The 16,625-nt window shown below is 47.2% G+C and overlaps 1 protein-coding gene across 1 annotated transcript in view; it reads left to right on the forward strand.

Annotated features, from left to right (window-relative positions):
• Positions 1 to 16,625, forward strand: part of HGF (hepatocyte growth factor) — a 187,275-nt gene that overhangs the window by 36,281 nt on the left and 134,369 nt on the right. The window contains exons 3-5 of the mRNA XM_060246022.1: positions 4,033 to 4,145; positions 4,849 to 4,963; positions 9,179 to 9,321. Coding sequence (XP_060102005.1) covers positions 4,033 to 4,145; positions 4,849 to 4,963; positions 9,179 to 9,321 — 371 coding nt within the window. The remainder of the gene's footprint in view (positions 1 to 4,032; positions 4,146 to 4,848; positions 4,964 to 9,178; positions 9,322 to 16,625) is intronic.

Raw genomic sequence — 16,625 nt, forward strand, 5'->3', positions numbered from 1 at the left:
GCTCACGCACAAAGTTTCGAAAATTCATTCTTTGACATTCTGAGGATCCATGAGAATCTATGGTCTGGAACTCTGTTCTTGCTCCATGGAGTTGCCACGAACCCATAACTTCTGTGGTGCAGACTCTACCCATGGACATGATACGTGATTTGATATTGACGTTCGGATGACCCCGAGCAAAAACCATGAGGATTCATGTGGTTCCATGGTGCAGGACCATTTTTTGCTCCACGGTGTCACCAAAAAACTGTGGATCCATGGTAATGGGATATAAGTTGTGGCCATCGTCATGATATATTACTTGAGAAGGAGCTAGGGATAATATGAAGCACAAACAGAAAAATCTATTAGGATCCATGGTACAGGACCAGATTTTGCCGCAAGGTATCACCAAAAAGCTGTGGATCCATGGTTTTAGGATATAAGTTGTGGCCACTGACATAATATATGACTCCAGCGGGACCTTGGGGTGATCCGAAGCAAGAACAGAAAGATCTATTAAGATCTGTGGTCTGAAACCAGGTTTTTGGTCTTTGGCACTGCCACGAAGCCGAGGATCCATGATTTCTGTGGTGCAAACTCTGCCCATGGACATGATATGTGATTATATGGTGAGCTTCAGGGGATCCGAAGCAGGAATCATAGGGATCCATGAGGATCTGTGGTCCAAAACCAAGTTTTTGGTCCCTGGCGCTGCCACGAACCTGTAGATCCAAGATTTCTGGGGTGCAAACTCTGCCCATGGACGTGATATGTGACTGGATGGTGATCTTGGGGGGATCCGAAGCAGAAATCATGTGGATCCATGAGGATCCGTGGTCCAAAACCAAGGTTTTGGTCCCTGGCGCTGCCACGAAGCCGTGGATCCATGATTTCTGTGGTGCAAACTCTGCCCATGGACATGATATCTGACTGGATGGTGATCTTGGCGGGATCCAAGGCAAAAATCATGTGGATCCATGAGGTAGAGAAAGAAGTACTTTTCTCCCTTTCTCACAATACAAGAACTCGTGGGCATTCGATGAAATTGCTGAGCAGTCATGTTAGAACGGATAAAAGAAAGTATTTCTTCACCCAAAGGGTGATTAACATGTGGAATTCACTGCCACAGGAGGTGATCCATTAGGTTCTGTGGTTCAAAACCAAATTTTTGGTCCCTGGCGCTACCACGAAGCCGTGGATCCACGATTTCTGGGGTGCCAACTCTGCCCATGATATGTGACTGGATGGTGAGCTTCGGAGGATCTGAAGCAGAAATCATGTGGATCCATAAGGATCCGTGGTCCAAAACCAGGTTTCTGGTCCCTGGTGCTGCCATGAAGGTGTGGATCCATGATTTCTGGGGTGCAACTCTGTCCATGGACATGATATGTGATTGGATGGAGGGCTTCGGGGGATCCAAAGTAGAAATCATGTGGATCCATGAGGATCCGTGGTTCAAAACCAAGTTTTTGGTCCTTGGCGCTGCCACGAAGCCGTGGATCCATGATTTCTGTGGTGCAAGCACTACCCATGGACATGATATGTGATTGAATAGTGAGGTTCGGGGGATCCAAAGCAGAAATCACGTGGATCCATGAGGATCCGTGGTTCAAAAAAGGTTTTTGGATGGAGGGCTTGTGGGGATCCAAAGCAGAAACCATGGGTATCCATGAGGATCTGTGGTTCATAACCAAGTTTTTGGTCCCTGGCAGAGCCACAAAGCCGTGGATCCATGATTTCTGTGGTTCAAAATCTGCCTATGGACATGATATGTGATTGGCTGGTGATCTTGGGGTGGCCTGATTTTTGTAGTCCTGTCTATAGTCTAAGACAGGATCTACAGAATAATACTGGTTTTATTTCATTTCAATGTAAAAATCATATGAATTCATGAAGATCCATGTAGATCCGACTTTTACCGAGACCCGTTGAGTGTCAGCCTACTATCTGGAAAGTCAAGATCCCCAATCAAAGGAAAATGTGAAAGAAAAATTAAGGAAAATTTGCTGGGTAAACCTGGAGTGGAACACACTCTCAGACTAATGCTGATATTTCTCTTCTAAATAGTTCACATGCTTTCCTATTGAGAAAGACTGGAGGACATGAATACAGTAAAAAAAAAAAAAAATGGAGGGGAACCCAGTTACACCCAAAATAAGCCCAACAAAACTCTCTCTCTCTGTAGCAAGGCAATAAGTTCATACCTTCACTAAAACGTTGCTAGTCTTAAAAGTGCTCTTTGTAGCTCTTCTGATGGTGGAGACAATGCAAAGGAAGCTCTGGCTCTTTCTTTCCTTCCCAGGTGCACAAGGAGGGGGAGGAGCCTCAGCCATTAATTTAGGATTGCCAAGTCCAATTCAAGAAATATCTGGGTACTTTGGTGACGGAGCCAGGAGACTTTGGGGGTGGAGCCAGGAGACATTGGAGGTGGAGCCAGGAACAAGGGTGTGACAAGCATAAATGAACTCCAAGGGAGTTCTGGCCATCACATTTAAAGGGACAGCACACCTTTTTAAATGCCTTCCTTCCATAGGAAATAATGAAGGATAGGGGCACCTTCTTTTGGGGCTCATAGAATTGGACCCCCTGGTCCAATCGTTTTGAAACTTGGGAGGTACTTTGGGGAGAGGCACTAAATGCTATACTGAAAATGTGGTGTCTCTATCTCAAAAACCAGCTTCCCCATAGCCCCCGAAACCTCAGATCAATTCCCCATTATACCCTATGAGAATTGATCTCCACATAGGGAATAATGAAGTGCTCAGCAGACGTTCCTTCCCTCTGCCCCCACCCCTTTTTCTGGTGACTCTGAAGTGAGTGCTTGGCCTCTTTACTCATGAGTTGCAGCCAACTTCTTGCAAGTAACACAGACACCCCATCCCAAGAGGAAGCCTTTCCAATCGGAGACTGGAGCCTCCAGAGGGGAAAAAATATCACATGGTGGCTTTGGGGGCAGGGCTTCCCCCCGCCGGCCAGCTGACTGGGGGTGTGAAGGAGACCGGGAAAGTGGAAGAACCCCTGCTGGGACGTGGGGATTGGCAAGCCTACATTAATTAGAAGGAAGAGAGGCTTGTCTCAGTAGCTCTGCAGGGTGATTAATTGAGCCTGGCAAACTTAATCACCCAGCAGAGCTATAGAGCCAAGCTCCCTCATTGACTGAGGCTGCTCCTTCCTCCTCCCTTTGGGAAAAAGGGAGGGGAGAGAGGGAAAGGCTGCTTTGCTGCCTGGCTTATCGGGGGAGAAACACAAAATGGCGACTGAAAAAAACATGATATGGAAAGTGAAGCAGACGACAGCCAGTTGCTGGAGGACCTGATTGGAGCCCTCTGTGGGCCTGATCCGGCCCGCAGGCCGTGTGTTTGACACCCCTGAACTAGGAAATAAAGACTGTATTCAGGGGAACTTCATGGCTGTATTTATTTATTTATTTATTAGTTTGTTTATTTGGAATGCGAAAGTCTCCCGGTACCACCCGCAAAATCTCCTGCACCATCCTCAACATCCCCAGATATTTCCTAAATTGGACCTGGCAACCCTACATGTTAGCTCTGGGTAGGAGTAGTGAATGCTGAGAACTCAGGTCATTCTGTATGAGAAAGTTGAGTTCAGAGTAGTTAACAGTTTGACATTTAGATCAAGGTGGATATCCATGTTGGTCTGAAGCAGCTGCAAGTGGAGGAGTGGGGAATCAAACCTGGTTCTCCCAGATAAGAGTCCACGCACTTAACCACTACACCAAACCGGCTCTCTAGATAGCCCAGGCTTGCCTGATCTCCTGAGAAGCTAAGCAGGGTCAGCCGTCATTATTATTTGGATGAGAAGCCACTAAGGAAGTCCAGGGTTGATATACAGAGGAAAGCAATGGCAAACCACTTCAGTTCCTCTCTTGTCTTGAAAACCCTAAGGGGTCATCATAAGTTGGCTGTGAATTGATAGCACTATCCACTAAAGAAGAAGCACATGCACAAGCACCTGAGGTTGTTTTCTTCGCATGCAAACTAGTGGTCACCATCTAGGGACTTATTATAATTTGTCTTGCTTTCTGTGCAGGGCTTTTGCATTTGATAAAATTGACAAACGCTGCCATTGGCTATCCTTTACCAGCCTAGAAAATGGAGTGCGACACAAACAAGACAACACTTTTGAACTCTATGAAAACAAAGGTAAGTTGCTTAGACTTTGACTGTAGGATTGCTAGTCTCCAGGTGGGTGCCAATATAGAGATATCCCACTGAGGAAAAACCATCATCATTTTAAAGATGTTTAACTATAATTTTAGTCCAATAAATTTTCAAGAAATAACATAGAACATTTACAAAAATCACTCAGAGCTGGTGGCAACAGCTCATGCAACCAGGAGGTGCTCATAGATGCTTAGCAGAAACATTTAAAGGTACAGACACTGAAACAGTGTACATAAACAAGGACTGCCAAACTGTATGCCAATATCCATTAATAAAATGCCCCCCTAGGAACCATTAATAGTCCATTAGTCCACTATGAATACAAGAATGACTGTCAATGATATGATGATGCCACTTCCTGTGCTATGCCAGTGAGGAGGCCTGGACCTTTATCTGTCTCCAGGTTAGCCCCCCCCCCATCTCTTTCAGAAAGAGCTCAGCTCTTTATTTATTTTTGACATTTAATTTTGGAAGCTATTCTTCCAAAACAGAAGCTAAAAGCCACCCCCCCCCGGAGGCATAGAATTACTTGCACAGTTAGGAGCTTGTTCCTCAAAATGTTGTGTTTTGAATTACCTCAAGACGACATAACGAAGAAAAATGTTTTGATTTTTTCTCATAAACATAACAGAAAAAAGTGCATGTGATTAATTTTTCTCTGTTTGCTAACCATCTCCAACAGACTATGTTAGAAATTGCATCATTGGTAAAGGAGCAGCTTATAAAGGAACTATATCAGTCACAAAAAGTGGTGTCCAGTGTCAGGCATGGAATTCCACAATACCTCATGAACACAGGTAAGGTTGATGGGATCACTCCTGCAAGCGGGCCCATAGGCAGCAATATTCTTAAAGCTGGGAACCTTTTCCATGAAAAGCAGATACTCTACCATTGAGCCTTCCACAACAACCAGTGTCTTCTCTAGGAATCCATAATATCTGGATTTAACTTTTTGGCTGTCTTGAGATTCCAGCAACTACTTTCTTACAGGAAAATAACACTGGCTGATTTTTCAGTGAAATGATGGGTTAAAGTCAGGTAATCTGGATTCCTAGAGAAGATAAGTTATTTTTCTAGCTCTGTTCCATTAAACTTTGATGAGCTCTCTCCCCTCCCCCAAGATAAGGGGGAATAATACAGAAGTAAATCCTGCTAAATCCAGTGGGACTTTTTTCTCACTTTTCCCACTGCACTCTCTCTCTCTCTCTGTCTGTTTTAAATGCCTGAAGACAGTGGTCCCCAATCTTTTTGGCACCAGGGACTAGTTTTGTGGAAGACAATTTTTCCAGGGACCAGGGTGGGGGCAATGTTTTTGGGATGATACAATTGTGCACTTTATTTCTATTAGTTTGGCATGGTGGTTAAGTGTGTGGACTCTTATCTGGGAGAACTGGGTTTGATTCCCCACTCCTCCACTCGCATCTGCTGGGATGGCCTTGGGTCAGCCATAGCTCTTGCAGAGGTTGTCCTTGAAAGGGCAGCTGCTGTGAGAGCCCTCTCAGCCCCACCCACCTCACAGGGTATCTGTTGTGGGGAGAGAAGATAGAGGAGATTGTAAGCTGCTCTGAGTCTCTGATTCAGAGGGAAGGGCAGGGTATAAATCCAATGTATTCTTCTTATTATTACTACATTGTAATATATAATGAAATAATTATACAACTCACAGCCCAGTTGCTAACAGGCCATGGACCAGTACTGGGCCATGGCCCGGGGGTTGGGGACCCGTGCCTGAAGAGACAACAGAGTGAACTTTTGGCCCCTTGCAAAAAAAAGCGGTTCTGGGGTTTAAGTCTGCCTGAACATTATACCTCCTCACGGGAGTTGTTGTATATCGTTGTTGTAGAGTTGTTGTATATAGTTTTTAAAAGTTTAATTTTAAAAAAGAAGAAAGAAAGAAAGAAAGAAAGAAAGAAAGAAAGAAAGAAAGAAAGAAAGAAAGAAAGAAAGAAAGAAGGCAAGAAAGAAGGCAAGAAGGAAACAAAGAAAGAAAGAAAGAAAGAAAGAAAGAAAGAAAGAAAGAAAGAAAGAAAGAAAGAAAGAAAGAAAGAAAGAAAGAAAGAAAGAAAGAAAGAAAGTAGATTACAGGGCTCTTAGTACAGGGCCTACTGCAAGCTCCAGAAGGATTGGCTACATCAGGGCTGTGTGGCTTAATATTCAAAGGAGTTCCTACTACAAAAAAGCCCTGCCTCTTCAGCTGGTGTCTGTAATAGAAATTAAAAGCTTATAGACTAGCAAAGAACCCTCTCTCTCTCTCTCTCTCTCTCTGTGTGTACTATAAATTGTTAGGAGCTTCAGTGGCCAATTTTGCCTTCCCTCTCTACTCCTCCTCCTCTCCTGTGACTGATGTGCAAGTGCCCTCAACATTCTGGGCCCCTGGGAGGCCCCTAAGTGTGCATAGTGATCATCAGGCCATTGCAAGGGTGGTGGCAGAATAATTTACAAGCTGAACATGTTTAGCATACTTCAGGATTCTATAGTATGCAGAATTCTTTTCCTTACCTGAGAACGATCCTCCTTCACTAACCTCTAAATAGGCCCACAAACCTCCAAAGAACTAGCCCTACCCTTTCAGGATCCCACTTTTGTCACTTTTTTAAAAAAACCATGTAACATTCTATTAAAATTTTGTATAGAATATATATATGTATGTGTGTGTAATCATATGATACCCAAAACAAGAGAAATAAAGATATCAGTAATAAAGTTATACATATTGCAAACAAGGTCTTTAGAAAATATGGGCATACAATCAAAAGAAAATACTTACATGAGGGAAATCCCACTATAGATACCTAGATATCTAAATAAAACACATTTTGTCACATTTTTGAGGGGGAGGGGACTAAATTGAGCCAGCTCAGTTGCTTGATTTATGGCAGTTGTGAAGGCACTGTACATAAATGGCACCACCATTCAAGGTCAGCATTTTTGGCACTCTTGCACATTTACAAGGCACTTAACCCTTTGGTCATTGAGAAATGTGAATAGTCCCCTAGACAGCAAGAGAGCTCTGGCTAGTTGACAACCTTGATTTGATCTTTTTTCCTGAATTATGAAAAGGGACTATTTATTTTGTTCAGTTGCTGTTGAGTAACAATAATGCTTCTCCACTATTAGCTAGGTTTATATAGGGCAATCTGGACTGAATGTTGCTGGCTTTTATTTAATGCTTATCTTTATGAGCTTAGGATTTTGCAATGAAGGAGAGAGGGAGGAATTTCTGTAATACTCTAATATGCAAGGGCATACCAGTTGTTAAACATGCACATGAAATGTAATTCTCCATCAGTAAAGCTTGCCTGCTGCTGTCCTTAGTGCAGAGGTTATGAAAGGATTACATGATGATTGCACAAGGCAAAATGAATACTGGTTTGATGGGCTTCTCTTGCATTGAAGTCACCTATACTTTCTCCTGGAAATGCTTGTGTGTTGGACGTCAGTATGCAATGAAAATAGTTCATTTGTAAATGATTTAGTTTCAATATTTAATAAAGTATAAGATAAGTAATGAAGTTTGATGATAGATGGAGAGCTTAGATTCTTTATTTTTTTGTTCTTCTTTATGTGTTTACAGCTTCAGAGATGCAGCAGGAGGTTCCACTAGCAGGAATACTTCCCTTGGGTGGGGGTGAGCTTTCCCCTGATGCAAGAGACTCTTTGACCATCAGATGAAGTCTCCATCCACTGGATGAATGCATCTCAGCCACTAGTGCAATAGATTTTCCAGGACCCAACCTGTAATTTTTAGATAAAACATAAATGTTAGAACAGGGGTGTCGAACTCATTTGTTATGAGGGCTGGATCTGACATAAATGAAACCTTGTCGGGCTAGGCCATGTTGGGCCGGACCATATGTGTACCTATTTAACCTTAGGTAGCAGAGATATAAACTTTATAAAGGACACAGACAAACACAATACAAGATTTTTTTAAAAAAAACTTAAAATAAAACATGCTTAAAATGTTAGCACTCATTGGTCTTAAAGGTGCTTTCTTTGTATCTCTCCCATAGAATCCAGGGAACTGGGCAAAGGAAGCTCTGGCTCCTTCCTTCTTTCTCCAGAGGACCAGTGGAGGGGGGAGGAGCCTCAGTCAACAGAAGGAAGAGAGGCTTGGCGCAGTAGCTCTGCTGTGCACTTGAGAGACTTTGGCAAAGCAAGTTCACTCTCCCTCCTTCCTCCCCAAAGGAGAAGCCTCAGCCAATGGAGAAAACAGAGGCTTTGTTCTATAGCTCCTGTGTGATTGAGCAAACCTGGCAAAGCAAGCTGTTATGCAGAAGGAAGCAAGAAAGAGAGAGAAGGAAACAGATGACAGCCAATTGCTTGGGGGCCTGATAGGAGCCCTCCAAGGGCTTGATTCGGCCCCTGAGCTGCATGTTTGACACCCCTGTGTTAGAATGTAGTTTCTCTCTTTAAGGGATTCTGCTAATTTAACTGAGGTAGATTGCACCTTTCTTGATAGAAATCAATTTAATGAATCATTGCATGGATGGAATCCAGGTGGAACTCTTTGTTGATTTCAGGGGATTTAGCTTGCTGCTGAAGATTCCTGGTTGTGTTAATATAAATAGAGGCCTTTAGGCATCTCATTTGAATGATAACAAAATATCGGGTACAGGCCTGGATCAAAATTGTCATTATAGCTGATGCAGCCCTAGATCTTTGATATAAGTTCCAGCTGTTTCTTCTATATGTCTTCCAGAGTTTTAGAAACTTGGCTTTGATTTGTGCATCTCCTTATGTATGGAAATAGTCAGGGTTATCTTTTAAAAATAAACAGGGCTTTTTTTGTAGAAAAAGCCTGGCAGGACCTCATCTGCATATTAGGCCACACCCCCTGGTACAAAGCCAACCGGAGCTATGTCTGCTCAAAAAAAGCCCTGAAAATAAATATTGTGACTCAAACTACTCTTGAAGGAGGGGTCAGGCTCATGATGGTTTGAAAAATTAGTAAGATTTGCAAAAAAAGTCTGCATGCGCTTATACTGTAATGATTGTCATTTTAAAACTAGCTTTTTGCCTTCGAGCTATCGAGGTAAAGATCTCCAGGGAAACTACTGCCGGAACCCACGAGGGGAAGAAGGGGGGCCCTGGTGTTTCACAAGCAACCCAAAGATTCGTCATGAAGTCTGTGACATTCCTCTGTGTTCAGAAGGTAACATCCTGAAGGAACATCCATCAGTTGAATAGTAGCTGATTTTCAGTTTTGTGCACCAACAGAAAACTGTTCAGAATTAATGGAAGTAATTAGTATCACCACAAAAACTTTTGTCCTTTGTAAGGTGTTAAAATTCCCAGGCTGCTCTGTTGTCAGTCAAATTCCATTAAGTTATCATTTTCTCTTCATCTTGCTTTGTAGCTGGCTGCTGCTTTTGGCTCTATTTCTTCTTCCTGTTTTCTGTCTCTTCTGTACATACAAGAGGGTATCACCACTGGCTAGAATATACTTGTGATATTCCACAGTAGTTTAAGTCAGGGATCTTCAACCCCTGGGCCGAGGACCGGTACTGGGCTACGGCCTGTTTGCAATGAGCTGCACAGCCTCACCACCCCACCCCCTGGCAGCACCTCTTCCTCCCCCCGTTTTCATCATTTTAGCTGGGGAGGGAAGGAGGCAAGGGCAGCATCGCTTGCTGCTGCTACGGCAGTTTTCCCGCTGATCGACTGGGGGAGTCAGCCTGGGAGGCACTTCACGGCTCCTTCCCCAGCCTTCAAATGATGAAAACGGGGGAGGGGGGAGGTGGTGAGGCTGAGCAGGAGGGGGCAGCAAAGGAGGGAAGAGGAAGCAGCAGAGGAAAACGGGGGAAGGGGAGGCGGCGAGGCTGCACGGCGGGCAGCAAAGGAGGGAGGAGGAAAACGGGGGGCAGGAGGAGGCACTTGCGTAGGGTGGGGGGATGCCGAATTGGGTGCCCCCACCCTGCCGGCCCTTGGGCTGCAGTCGGTGGGCTGGCCCTGGGGCTGGCCCCTGGGGTCAAAAAGGTTGGGGACCACTGGTCTAAGTGTAGAGGCTGTGAAATTTTAAATTTGGAACTAATTTCCCAAACTGTCTTCAGATCCAGTACCACAGTGATGCTGCTTTTGAAAATGATTAAATACCAGATAATTATGGGTTGATCCCTTAGCCTGAATGTTATCTCATAAAGCAATATGTTACTTTTGTCTTAAACAAGAGAACATATTTTCTTAGTAGGGAATTTTATATGAAACTTTGTGCTGGAGGAAGTTTTGTGACTGAGTAGGGTATGTGGAAACACCTTCCCTATATATCAGGAGAAGCCATGTGGAGCCCTGTGCCTTTGGGGCTTGGAGTTGCTAAGGGAAATCAACCCAGATTGTTCCCTGGAAGGTCAGATGCTGAAGCTGAAGCTCAGATACTTTGGCCACCAAATGAGAAGAGAGCACTCACTGGAAAAGATCCTGATGTTGAGAAAGACAGAAGGCAAAAGAAGAAGGGGACGGCAAAATATGAGATGGATGGACAGCGTTACTGATGTAACAAACACGAATTTGAGCAGACTTCGGAGGATGGTGGAAGACAGGAGGGCCTGGCGTGACTTTGTCCATGGGGTCCTAAAGAGTCAGACTCGACTGTGTGACTGAACAACAACATGAGGTAGTGATGAAGTAAGCAAAGGAAGAATTCTGTGCTGTTTCTACTGCATCTGTTAGCTCTCACCCAGCTCAATTGTTTAGGATGGTTAGGTCCAGGCCTTGAATTCAGCAGGAGCTCACAAGAGCACAGCTCCTGAACCTTTCTGATGCCCTCCCTCCTCCTCCCCACCTACCTACCTTGTCCACTGAATAGTAGGTGCAGCTGCATAACAATCTCTGAATGAGCTCCACCACCTATTTTTCTATAAAACGATCCCTGGTTAGGTCTAACATCCATCTCTGAGAGATCCCCAAAAATAGTAATTCTGAAATTACCTGTGAGGCATTTGTGAACCTTTTTGCTGATAAAATCGTGTTGCTCCACCAAATCTTGTTTCTCTTGCCTGCCAATATTGATACAGTTTGTAAACTGGAGGCCCCTTGGCAGTCTTCAGGTCCAATATTGGATCAATTCAGACTACTCGCCTGGGACAGTGTTGATAGGATCCTGGGTGCTGTGAAACTGACCTATTGCCTCCTGAACCCATGTCCATCATGGCTGGTTAAATCCAGAAAAGATGAAATATGGGTTCCCCTGGCAGACATTATAAATCTGTCAGGCAATGCTTCATTGAAGTCAACTGTGCTTCTTAATAATGTTTAATCCATGCTTACTAACCCTAATGCTTAATAGAATGTTAGCCACTAATGATTGTGCCCTTCATGGAAAGGAGGGGTGGGAAGAAGGTTGCCAAAACTCCAAAGAGCAGCCTGGCCTTTGAAGTGTAAAATACCAGGCTGACCGCTCTGGCGCCTCCCGGGCGAGAGCAAGGACACCAACAGGAGGGAGGATGTAACAATGCCTGGGGAAAAGATAACCAGCGTGTGAAAGTAACAAGTGCAGGGACGAATGTAGAATTATTATGAGAAGTAGTTGAAGCCCTAGTCTTTGATGTATGTTCATAAATACCAATGATTCCAGTTACTCGTTATCAGTTTCAATGAATCTATGCAGAGAGCAACATTGTTGTAATCAATAAATGAAACTTAGTTTTGAACAAAGCCGAGTCTGATCATTTTGGATACTTCAATGAACCCTTTGCTGACATTTTGAAACTGATCCCTACAGGGCTTATCAGCGCAAGTTACTTTGTAGCGGATGGCTGCAAAAGCACCCAGCGACCCAGAGCCCTCTGAACCTACTGAGCTACTGGGCACCCCGACGTGGCACATCGTTGAGCCCCGGAGAGCTAAGAAGGTGAGCAGCCAAATGCTATTCATCACCCTGAAGGCTTGGCACCCCTGCACCTCAACCACGCTGATGGACGAGGCGGCGCTGAGGCATGCGAACATCCTGCGGACCCCGGGAGACCCCAGGCCCTCGGCCGACGAGGAAGACCAGGGGAGCCAAACCAAACGAGGATGACGAGAGGGAGTGCCCTGCGGAGCCAGATGATGAGCGGGAATGCCCAGTGGAGCCGGACGACCTCCCATCGGGGTCGGAGCCGGAAGACGAGCATGACTCAAAATCCCGACGAGCCGGACAACGAGCATGACTCAAAATCCCCGTCTCCGAAGCGAGACCCAATGGAGGACCTGAGACGGGAGATGGAAACCATGAACCGCGACCTGCGGAGAGAGATAAAGGTGAACCTATCGCTCGTGGTGCGAGAGGTCCAGAAGCAGATCGACCGAGCCCTGACTTGGGCCCAGCCGACGGCGCCAGCGCAGCCAGCGCAACCCGCCAGACCCGTCGCCCCGATCGGCATGGCGGTCCCAGCTGCTCCGGGGCCCAGAGTGAAGACCCGGGAACTCAACGTCACCTTCGACGGGAGCCCGGACAAAGTGGAGTACTTCATAATCCAAGCCAACACCTACATGCACTACTGGAGCAAATCTTTCCCAGACGAGCACAGCCGAGTGGCCTACCTAGGATCCAAGATGATGGGAGAAGCCCAGCTGTGGTACGTGAGTCTGTATGAGACCCGAGGCCCCGAGGTGGCCACCATGGCGGGGTTCCTGCAAGCGCTGCTATCCCAATTCGAAGATCCGTTGCAGGAGACCCGGGCTGTCACCGCGATCCAAGACCTCCGGCAGGGGAACAAATCAATTCGAGAATACACCCTTGAGTTCAGAAACTACTGCCGCAAGATACGAGGGTGGGGCGAAGCGATGAAGATCATGGCGTTCCGCCGAGGGCTGAACGCTGGGCGCCTAGATCGGGCCCTGGGGCAAGCGCGGCCGGACACCTTGGTCAGGTGGATCCAGTTGGCGGGAGAGGTGGAAACGAACATGAAAGCAGTGGCCCTCCAGCGGCAAGAGCACCAAGGGAAGACTAGCCACGGGTCCCGAGCCGCTCCGAAGGTGGAGGCGAAGAAAGCTATGGGGGGGGGGGCAACCAAAACCTACCCTCCCTCCCGCAAATGTTACCAATGCGTGGACCTGAACCACCTGGCGGCTAACTGCCCAGAGAGAACCCAGGCCGCCACCCCTACCCCAAAAGCGCCCTTGGGGGGGGGGGAAGCCACTCAAGCCGAAGGAATCGGGCCGAAGCAGCACCGCCCTATCGATGGTGCTTGACGAGGATTCTATAATGCTGGAGGAGCTGGGGGAAGACCCGTGGGAAGCTGAGCCAGCGGGAAACGGGGCCGACCTGCACTAGAGGGTGCCCAGCGGCAGGTCCCGGAGAAAGCGGCACCACTACGGGTGAGAATTTCGGGGGAACTGATGTTCGTCCCATTGACTTTGTTAAACGTAAAGTTAAAGAGATTCATGCACGCGAGAGCCCTCATAGACTCAGGGTGCACCCGGGAGATTATAACCCCCAGACTAGTAGAGATGCTATAGCTAGCCAAAGAATTACTTCCCCAGCCACTCGAATTCGAGCAAATGGACGGGACTCGAATGAAGGGGGAACCCTGTGTGGAGCAGACCCAAGAGGTCCCCATGGGGGTAGAAGACCACTGGGACTTGGAAGTATTTGTGGTCGCCCCATCTTGCTCCTTTGACATAGTACTGGGGGTGGGTTGGTTGGCCCGGCACCAACCGGACATACAGTGGGGGGAGCACACGATTGATTTCCTTGACAGACAGTGCACCTCCCACCTGTGGCGCGAGCTGTGGGGTCCCCGGCCTCCCCCTAAGAACGAGAAGTTGTGTGTTACCATAGAGGAAATAAAAACAATCCCTGAAGTCTATCGTGACCTGAAAGGGGCATTCAGCGAGGTGGAGGCTGATGAGCTGCCGCCCCACCGCAGCATGGACTGTGCCATAGAACTCATTCCCGGCCAGTCCCTACCCAAAGTGAAGCTATACTCCCTGGGGTGGGCCGAGAAGGCGGAACTGCGGAAGTTCCTGGACAAAAACCTCCGCCGGGGTTTCATCCGCCCGGCCACGGCCCCACATGCAGCACCCGTCCTGTTCCGTAAAAAGAAGGACGGGAGCCTGAGACTATGTACTGATTTTCACGGGATCAATGAGATTTCCATGTCGAACGGCTACCCCATCCCCCTAATCAAAGACTTGCTGAGCGCAGTGTCCGAAGGGTCAATATTCACCAAGCTCGACCTGCGCAACGCTTATTTTCTGGTTAGGATCAAGGAGGGGGACAAGTGGAAAATGGCGTTCAACACCCCGATGGGACAGTTTGAATACCTAGTGATGCCATTTGGGCTCCAAGGGGCCCCGGGGGTCTTCATGAACTTCATCAATGACGTACTGAGGAAGTACTTATACCAGGGAGTGGTGGTGTACCTTGATGACATCATTATTTATTTGGAAGACCTCTCCTCCCACATAAAGTTGGTGAGAGAGGTCCTTGCAACGTTGTACCAGAACAAGCTTTATGCCAAGTTGTCCAAATGCGAGTTCCATAAAGAGGAACTGGACTACCTAGGTTTCCGGGTGTCAGGCAAAGGGCTGGCCATGGACCCCGCCAAAATACAAGCAGTTCTAGACTGGGAACCCCTGAGGACACGTAGACAGCTCCAATCGTTCCTCGGGTTCGCAAATTTCTACAGGTCGTTCATTCAGGGGTTCGCCAAGGTAGTCCTGCCATTGACGGACCTCCTCCAAACCAGAGGGAAGGGGCCTGAAGCGAAAAAACCCGGGGCCAAATTAAATTGGACTAAACCGTGCCAGGAGGCGTTTGACACGCTAAAGCGCCTATTCACTAGCGAACCGGTGCTGGTGCACCCCAGTGAGCTCAAACCCTTCGTGGTCCAGTGTGATGCCTCCGACACGGCTGTGGGGGCAATATTAATGCAGAAAGATGAGGGGGGCCAACTACGCCCCTGCGCCTACATTTCCCGTAAATTCTCAAATGAGCAAAGGAACTGGTCAATGTGGGACAAAGAGGCCTATGCCGTAACGTTTGCTTTAAAAACATGGCGGTTGTGGTTGGAAGGGGCGCGGGTCCTGTTCGAGATCTGGACCGATAATAAAAATCTGGAAGCACTCACGGGGCGCCGCAAGCTGACCGGGAAACAGATTCGGTGGGCGGGATTCTTTGCTAAATTCGACTTCACGTTATGCCACATCCTGGGCTTTAAAAACTTTTTGGCGGACGCACTCTCCACGCTGCCCCAGCATGAGAGTAAGTGAGAGGAGGCCATAGACTTGTCAATCCCACCTGAGGCAGTAGCCCGGGCCGTCCAGACCAGATCAAAAACAGCCGCTCGGATGAAGGAGCCCTGGGGAGGCAACAAATTGATACTCGAAGCAGAAGGGGAGGAGCGGCCAGATGGGTTAAAAAAGGGGGAAGGAGGATTTTGGTACCATGACGGGAAACTATATGTCCCTAAGTCACTGAGAGTGGAGGTTTTGCACCATTGTCACACCAACAAGCTAGCTGGGCACTTCGGATATGTAAAAACCCTGCACCTAGTGCACCGGCAGTTTTGGTGGCCACAAATGAAAAAAGACATTTCAGAATTCGTGCAGATGTGTCCCACTTGTCTGATGGCTAAGCGGAGGGGGGGGGGAAGGTGCCGGGATTACTACAGCCCCTCCCCACTGCTGAACAGCCCTGGTCGGTGGTATCGATGGACTTCATAATGCACTACCACCCTCTAGCGGCAGAACAGTGATACTGGTGGTGGTGGACACTTTTTCTAAACAAGCCCACTTCATTCCATGCCGAAAACTCCCCACCGCCGAAGAACTAGCTTATTTGTTTTTCTTGCACGTGGTCTGGGTCCACTCATTCCCCCATAAGGTCATTAGCGACCGTGGGCCACAGTTCATTGCCAACTTCTGGTGGGAGTTTTGCAAATTAACCAGGATGGAGCAGGGACTGAGCTCCGCCTATCATCCGCAGACGGACGGGCAGAGTGAGCGGGTGAACGGGCTTCTGGAGCAGTACCTGCGATGCTACATAAACTTTCAACAGTCTAATTGTGTAGAGCTCCTGCCCTTTGCGGAATACGGATACAATAACAGCCTCCACAGCTCCACCAAAGTCTCCCCTTTCCAAGCAGTGCATGGTTATGAGGGAAAGCCGTTCCCCTCCCTCCCAGGAGGAGAAGACAAACCCCTCTCTGCAGACTGTCAGCAATGGTGGGGAAGACTAAAGAAATCCTGGACAATTATACAGGAGAACCTGGAGGAGGCGAAGAAAGACTATAAAGCCCAATTTGATAAAAAACATAGCCCAGGGTGGAATTTCAAAGAAGGAGAGACAGTGTTTCTATCTACCAAAAACTTACCATTGCCCCAAACGTCCCGCAAGCTAGCCTACCGATACCTGGGGCCATTCAAAATAAAGAGAGTGATCAATAAATTGACTGTGGAACTGGACTTGCCCAAACTGTTTAGTAAAATACATCTGGTTTTCCATTGCAGTCTTATCCATCGGGATCCGGGTGGTTC

The sequence above is a fragment of the Heteronotia binoei genome, chromosome 8 (assembly GCF_032191835.1).
Source record: "Heteronotia binoei isolate CCM8104 ecotype False Entrance Well chromosome 8, APGP_CSIRO_Hbin_v1, whole genome shotgun sequence".
Taxonomy (NCBI): Eukaryota; Metazoa; Chordata; class Lepidosauria; order Squamata; family Gekkonidae; genus Heteronotia; species Heteronotia binoei.